Below are 8,182 nucleotides of genomic sequence, written 5' to 3' on the forward strand. Positions count from 1 at the left end.
TTAATGTGACCTCGGCATAAGGTGATAAAGAATTTCTCCTCCTTGAGTTACATCTCCATACAACCTACCACTTTAATACCTGCTTATTTACAAACTCATGCTACAAGGCTCGGCAGATTGAGCCTTAAACATGTAGTTTGAACCAGCGAGACGTTTATTTAGAGGGGACCGTGTTGCAATTTTTCTACAGTCGTAAAAAAAAAAAAAAAAAAAAAAAAAAAAAAAAACACGCCTACAATTTATCACAAAAACCAACACATTTGCAGCAAATAATGTGCTAAATAGATTTACAGCATCAAGATTTTTCCTACCAATAACTACAATCACTGAATTGTACGGCAATCAAATCGTCCTATGAGTACGTAAGTATATACTTCTTCACCATAAAACATATATTTACTAGCAACTACCAACCGGACCGACTTACCTACCAACGAAACATCAACCCTCTCTTACTGATGGTCGAATTGCACATGAAGCCACATGACAACCTGGCTGCACGGCCAAGCCACAGCTCCCATGAACAGGGTGCCACAGTAAACCAATATCATGCTATTCTCTTCAATTTCCATGGGATACACATTCCCTGTATGCATTGACAAACCACAGATTCACTGAAGGTACTTTCTTCGATATTTTTCCTTCGTTCCCATCACGATCCTGATAGATTTTCTGCAGGCCAAAGAAAAACAAAGAGTATGGTCAAATGACGAATATACTTGCGAGATTGTCTTTGCAATGTTCGAAACTGTATGCCACTAGGAGGCACTAAAAATGTATTACCCTGTCATTTCCTCTTCCGATTATCCATTTCTTTTACCACATGATCAATTAAACAGTTCAAAAACCCAGTACTTCATAAAATACCCTTCTCAATTTGCAATGGACGAAGGGCGCCAAACGAATTTTCCATTTTATAACGAATTAGAACATAAAAGCGAGATTTCAAATGAAGTAGAGGCTACATCAACCACATTTTGGTCATTTCCACCTCTCCGTGTTAATATGAGGTTCAGCATGCATACTCCACATTTAATCGATGAAGCAGTAAACATTATACGGTATACCAAGAGTGATACAAAGTTTAAGAGTACACACCTTCTCCAAATAGCTGCTCAAACCGTGCTACAATGTGCTTCCCATAAGTGTACTTCTTCAATGCGTTTGTATGAGCCCTTATACGATTAATTAATAACACCCGTTGACTATCATTACAGATTTCAAGGGTCTTCTGCACCACATAATTTGCATATTGGTCCTTCATCATTACCTAAGACCAAAAAAAAAAAAAAAAAAAAAACCGAGATTAAGCAAGACAAGTACGAGCTTCAAATGCACTTGTACTGCTTTGTAAAATAAAAATTGGCATATGTGTGTGTTCGTGTACGTGTGTGCATATAAACATAAAGAACACAAGTAATGTATTTTTCCACTAGGACTAGAGGGCCAATGAAGAATTCTCCATACCAACAAATTATCATTTCCTTCATTATGCCCAACGATCTCCCTAATTAATAGTTCTCGTTCTGCAGCACCACCATATTCCAAACATTTCTCAACAACATTTGAAGCAAACTTGTGCTGGCTCAGAGGTACGAAATGACCTGACAACTTGTTAATAATTTTCCTTCTTTCATTAGGTTTTCCCCTCTCCAATACATGCTGTCAAGCATCAAAATTCATTAGCAAAACAAATGATGCAGATCAATCACATGTAGTATACAGACAATGAAATATGTAGTTGTAACTAGGAAGCATAAAGTACATCCAGAAATTTAGTTGGCAAAAAGTGTTGCACATATATAACACGGAATATACGTGTCAGCTTTCAACTATTAAGAAGGAAAAAAAGCTAAACATGTACATTGTAGACATACAGAATCATGAGGGTAGGAGAACCAAATAGGCATCAGAGAGGGGGTTTTTAAAACACCTTTCTCGTGTCATTCTACCGTGAAACATGTGTGCGTCAAACAGTGTAAGTATGTGTGTGGAAGGCAATTTCTGGTGTAGACAGTGACACACTGAACTACAAGCCCTCTTCTGTTACAAAACACTAGCTAGTCAACTTCTGGAGTCAATGCCCTTCTAAAAAAAATTATGCCATATGAGTTATTCTCACTACTGGATGCCTGTTTCTCCACCTCTGTCAAAGAAATTTCCGTCATCAATTAGCCACACCGTTTACTGCTTGAGCCAAACACCGAAGAGAACTTGAAGTGCTAGTAACCTATGGCCATCCTCTTCCTATAGGAGGGCAAATCTTATCATGAAATACATGTTCCTGTACTCCCTATACGTGATACCTCTGTACTAAGTATAACCACTAAGACATCGATTGAGTTTCCATTATGCATTAATTAAATCTTTAGCGAGGCATATTAGTTCTTCAATGTGAGACCAACTGTCATAATAGATAGTAATTAATACTTAAACTACAGAGTCCAATACAAACCTGTGTGACATAGTTGCCATACTGGTCCTGGGCAAGACCAGCAACAGACTCCAAGATCTCATCAACTATGAACTGGCATTGCAGCTCATCTGTACAATGTTCCAGAACTCTCTACAACAAACCAAAAACAAGGAAACAGGTGAATTCTTTGTATGATAACCGAAGGAAGAGTGGCAAAGAGGGAAGAAAAGTGTTCCAACCCCATAAGTTTATTGATACCTGTATAACACGACAGCCATAAGGATGGATAGAAAGTGTTGCAACTTGACCACGGAAAGCAGAGATTATAAACCTAATTTTTTCTGTTGGAATGCTCTCAATGCACTTTTGTATGACATGGTTTCCATTTTGATCACGAACACATCTCATAACATGCCCATCCAGCTCATGTACAAGCTGCACTTTCTGTTCAAGTTCAATAACCTCAAGTGCCTGCACCGGCCATAAACAATAAATGACATAGGCATAACATTATTGGACCAAAGAACACTAAGCTGGGGCAATTATGTACTACACACTGCTTCCAGTTGCAATTACACATTTTTGTTCGGCCAATACCAATTGCTTTTAAACGGAAAAAAAAAAAAAAAAGAAAAGAAAAAGATACAGACCATTTCATTATGAATATATTGTTAGCAGCTGGTCAATGGGTAAACTATTCTAAAAAGAATAAAAGCATCTACAGTCCTCAACCCCGTCTCAGAAAAATTAAAAAAGATGCAAGGAGAAAGAATTACAAGTCAGAGACAAGAACAAAGTGCAGCAACTCTCTCATGCGCCAATAATTACAATAAAAAGTTCCTATAAAACACAATACAATACAATGAAGGCAAATGCCATAATACTGCAGTTGCAAAATAGCAATATTGATAAATAAATATTTGATGTTGGAAAAGATAAAAAAACAATATAAACTAAAAATATCAGAAAGATAAGCAATTACACCCCCAAATATCTGCAACCAGTTTTGTAATTTTAATCACCACTGGTAATAGCACTTGATATCAAAAACCTATTCAGCACCTTCAAATACGTCTATATGAATAAGGGAAACAACTCAACAATATGGAGCTAAAATTTAGCATAACTTCCAGACAAGTCAAGATAAGCCACCAGTCAATTCAATCCATTTAGACACTTTTAAAACTGTTCTAGACTGCCTGAACCCACTAAAATAAATAAAGGAAAAGATGAGTTGTATTATAAAATTGCAAATCATCAAACATGAATGTGCCACATGAAGTTGATTAGCACGCAATTCAGCAACAACTTATCACACTTTCATACCTTTTGGATTACACGACAGCCATACATCTGCAAACTTAAAGGCAAAATTTGACCTGAAAGTTGATTGGCAAGTTCCTTTCTCTGCTGAGGGGTTCCATACTCAAAAAACTGAAATAACAAAGGAAGTGGAAATTAATAAAATGGCATGAACCCTGACATTTCTTTAGAAGGATGTATATAGAGAGAAAAGAAAAAACTTAGAAACATACCTTCTGAATCACATAGTTACCAAAAACATCAGTCATTAGTTTAGAAGCATGTGAGAGAACTTCTTTGAATACAGAAGCCTTCTCTTCAACACTACAGTTTTCCAACTTCTGCTGAATAAATCGACTCCCATGTTGATCAGCACTGGAGTTGAAAAATTCATGATGACTTACTCATTGCTAACAATTAATAACGAAATAACCAACTGAGCACAAAGAAAAGTACCTGAATTCAACAATATGTCCTGTGATATCAGATAGCTCAAATCTGCGGCCTTTCCCAGATTTCAACTCTTCAAGGAAATTATAAATCTTGGGGTCGTCATAACTCTCAAAACCCCTGTGCCTTGGCCATGCAGGATACAAGCCAGTATTTATACCTGAACCTATGAGGGGTACTGGAGAAACTGGACTAGTAAGGGGAGGGGTTGGATACTGCATCAAAATACCAACATTTGGTGCACTTCCAAGATAGTTAGGAGTCATTGACCCTCCTCTTTGTGGGTTCAAATTCCCCATGTTTCCAATTCTCTGATGTTGGCTTTTTTGTTCATCCAAATAAGAACCGTGACTGGACACTTTCTTTGAGTCAACACCACCTCTTGATGCCAATGGATCAAATTGTCTTGGACCACCATACAAGTCCACAAAAGGCCGCTGGTGGTATTGCATGTACATAGGTTCAGAAAAAGAAGTTTGCAGCGGATATCCAAGTTGACCATAGAACTTGCTTGAATGTTGCATATCAGCACCAGGTGAGAGGATGCCCCCAGTTGCAACCCCAGATGTTCGAGCATTAAAGCTTGGACCCACAGTTCCATCAACAACCACAGGAACAGCACCCGGAGGATGGTATCCACCAATATATGGAGAAAAAGCAGTGGGATTCAAAGTATATCCACTAAGATATGGTGGAGGGAGAAAGCCCGGTCCTTGAATATTTGAGTAATATGGATTAGCTGAATTCATGTAGGCTGCAGTTGCATATAGTGGAGGTGTAAACCCAGATGTCTGATGAACTGGTTGTACATCCGCTGCATACTTGGATGTATTATGAAGATACTGATCCATGCTAACATATGTACTGTCAGTTCCTTGAGAGGTTATTTGTGACTTGCCACTTTGAACTTGAAAAAAATTGTTTTGTTGCTGATGCTGCTGCAAGAAATGATTATGGCAACTGCGCTCCCATTGTTCTTGTTTCTTTTGATTCTCTATCAAGTCCGATATGTTAAGAGCCTTCATTTCAGATTCAATGACCGCAACACTTGCATCATTAACAGTTGTGCTCCTGGAAATTTCAGAGGCGGGCAAGGATTCGTCATTTAGTGAAAGCGCTGGAGCATCAGCAGTTTCTGCATCCACACTGGGCTTAATGGTAGTTGTCACATTAATAGCAGGACCATGAATGGAACTGGAATCAGTACTGTGATCATTGAATTCCTCAGGTACTTCCTTGCCTAATGTATGAGAGTGATTAGGGACAGGTGGCGAAGAGCCACCAAAATCTTCCTGGAAATAAAAAGATGATTTACATTTACAACTACGATATTGTAAGGAAAGCAAAAGCTAAAAACAACTGGTGATTACTTTATCGGCGACTCCTCCTGAGTTTTTCCAACAGTAATTTTTTCTGGGATTCAAAATATCGGTAAAAAAAAATAATTTCATTTGACCAATAGAAGCTATTTTAAGAGAGAAATTTCAAACATTAAAACCCAACAACAAATAAACAAGAATGAAATTCCAAAGGTATCATAGATAGGAATATATACACCTTGTTGAGTAAAATGTCAAGGTATCGAGTATGAACCTGTATTAAATCACCCACATTTTGGTGTTGGCCTACCAATGACGCAGCACCCTCTCCCAACCAAGCTTCACTTGTCTGATCTACCCAATCATTAGAAAAGAGTTGGGAAGACTGATCATCCTCAGATTCTTCCTTGTGTGTAGGAAGTGATCCTTGAGACATATGCAACAGAAAATTGCCACTCCCATCTACAGGTCCCCGACTCTGGCTGAAACTACCAATATTGTGTGCCAGACGTCGATTCTCCCATGAAATGAGTGGACGAGGAAGTCTAGGATTCAAATTGACATTGGCACAGTAATATGACAAATAAGCTGGATCAGCCCGTAATTGTTCCTCAGTCTCACACCTTTCAATAACACTACCTAGAGTCGCCAAGCTTCCATTCATGCTAGAGTCCTGCTGGGATAACAGGTTATCGATGGCCAAAAACGAACCCTCCATACTTGGGGGTGCACTCCCACTTCGATTGGGGGAAACATCCTGTCCGCTGCTTTGAAACTTATGGCCCCTAAGAAGCAATTTCAACTCCTCTGCTGCCATATTAGCAGATGAAGGTGCAAGTTTTGCAGTCTTCTTGCGAGGAGCCCATTTTCCACTAGTTTCTGACATTCTTATTGGACTTTCAGTCGCCATACTATCAGAAAATATAAGTCCCTCTGTAATATGATAGTATAAGCAACCTCACATACTCCTCTGGAAAACCAAGATATAATGGCACTTAAGTCAGAATATGGGGGAATATTGCAATAGACGATACAAATCCCCAATGGAAAAAACTATAAATGTGACAAGGAGACCCTAGTCCTTGATCAGCATATGTTTAGTGAAAAAGAAATCACTAATATTTATTATTTACCTCCTTAAACAGTTAATAACTTCATGCCAGGAAGTAAATTACTCTTTTATAAACTAATAACTATTTCTGGAATACGTGAACTAAAATGTCCAAGAAAATATGTTGTCCTACAGAAGCAGAGGTGCTAACAAATTCTCAATGGTATCAACGGCTCATCGGTTTTTATATCCACCTTTGCTCAAATTGTGCAAGACAAATAGACTATATGCTCAAAAGTAGTACACCCTTTATATTTTTTATTTTTCACTTCCAATTATCAGCTAAACAATAATAATTCTGAAACTTCATTGCAAGTGAGTGCTTAGACCAGTAGATAACATGAAAGTTCAACCCTTTGCCAATGAAAAGTTACGAAAAGCAAAAACAGTCAATTTTGAAACCTCAAAACAAAGATTTGAACTCAACCAACTAATGAAGTTCCTAAGTTTTCAGAAGAACCCAAAACAACCTATATCACAAAACTCAAAACTCTCTTATTTTCCCCCAAATTTCTATCCAACCAAAAGCAAAAGTCAATTACTTATCATACTAATCCAAAACAAAACATACATGATCAAAAGCAAAACTCCTATTAATATCATCAAAAGATCAAAGTCCCAGCAGCAAATTACCCAGCCAAAACCATAAAACACACAAACTTTACAGCAGCAACCATTCAAACACAGAGAAACGGAAGAGTAGAAAAAACCCAGTAGAATCCAAGCATTCAAATTCAGAAAAATGGTCAGAAAACAATACCAGAGAATTGGAGACTTCAGTAGGAAGAGAGAGAGAGAGAGTTTTGAAAACCCTAGGTGGACTTTCTCTGTGACAGGAAAGTTTTGAGTGAAACGTTAGAGATTCCCTTACCAGATATACCAGCAGACGGGAAAGGAAAAGATTCACTGTTGCAGACAAACCCTAGATTCTCTTCGGGGGTGGAAAGAGAAAGAGGGATATGGATTGGCCCCCTACTATTCTTATCTGATGGGTCTACTGAAAAATGACGGTGGTTTTGGCTCGTTTCAGCGGGTATTTCCTATTTAAAGCCCTCTTTCTTTTCTTTAATGAATAGATTTGAAAATTTTGAGTTTTAACGATAATAACAAAATAAAAAGTAAAGTGAATAGTACTAGGATTGACTTTTTAATGTAAAAATGCAATTTTTTGTTAAAATAAACATTACCAGGAGTTTTTTTTGTTAAAGTTCCCTTTCTTTAAAGCCAATAGAAATAGCAGATAAGCTTTTGCTAATTCCCATTTCAAAACATTTTTATTTTTGTTTCTTTTTCGTGTGCTATTTTTTCCCATTTTTCTCGTATCTGCATTTTGTAATAAAAATATGGTATAGCTGCTGATGATTAGATTATCATTTAAGTATTGATAACATGATTTGTAAATTTGGTCTAAAATGTTGATGTACATAGCATTACTCTTTCAGTGGTGAACAATTGATCACAAAAAGGTTGATAAAAGTACAAATAACATGATAGAGAGATTTACAAATGACTACTTGGAATGAGTCATTTATAATTCGCTATTACATAACTTTGTAATAATCATAGGATGTATTTTTCAATTCC

At 37.3% G+C, this 8,182-nt stretch overlaps 1 protein-coding gene across 1 annotated transcript; it reads right to left on the reverse strand.

Moving 5' to 3' along the window:
- Window positions 1–238: 238 nt before the first annotated feature.
- LOC103937044 (pumilio homolog 6, chloroplastic) lies at window positions 239–7,613 on the reverse strand. The gene is made up of 10 exons (XM_009346952.3): window positions 7,470–7,613; window positions 5,762–6,457; window positions 4,175–5,460; window positions 3,952–4,093; window positions 3,743–3,850; window positions 2,675–2,887; window positions 2,456–2,566; window positions 1,468–1,662; window positions 1,099–1,270; window positions 239–672 (listed from the first exon to the last, which is right to left on the reverse strand). Exons 2-10 carry the CDS (start codon window positions 6,395–6,397, stop codon window positions 653–655), a joined length of 2,883 nt encoding a protein of 960 aa, XP_009345227.2. The 5' UTR covers window positions 6,398–6,457; window positions 7,470–7,613; the 3' UTR covers window positions 239–652.
- Between the last annotated feature and the right edge of the window lie 569 nt (window positions 7,614–8,182).

The sequence above is a fragment of a genome, unplaced genomic scaffold (assembly GCF_019419815.1).
Source record: "Pyrus x bretschneideri cultivar Hongxiangsu unplaced genomic scaffold, Pyrus_bretschneideri_v1 Contig46, whole genome shotgun sequence".
Classification (NCBI taxonomy): Eukaryota; Viridiplantae; Streptophyta; class Magnoliopsida; order Rosales; family Rosaceae; genus Pyrus; species Pyrus x bretschneideri.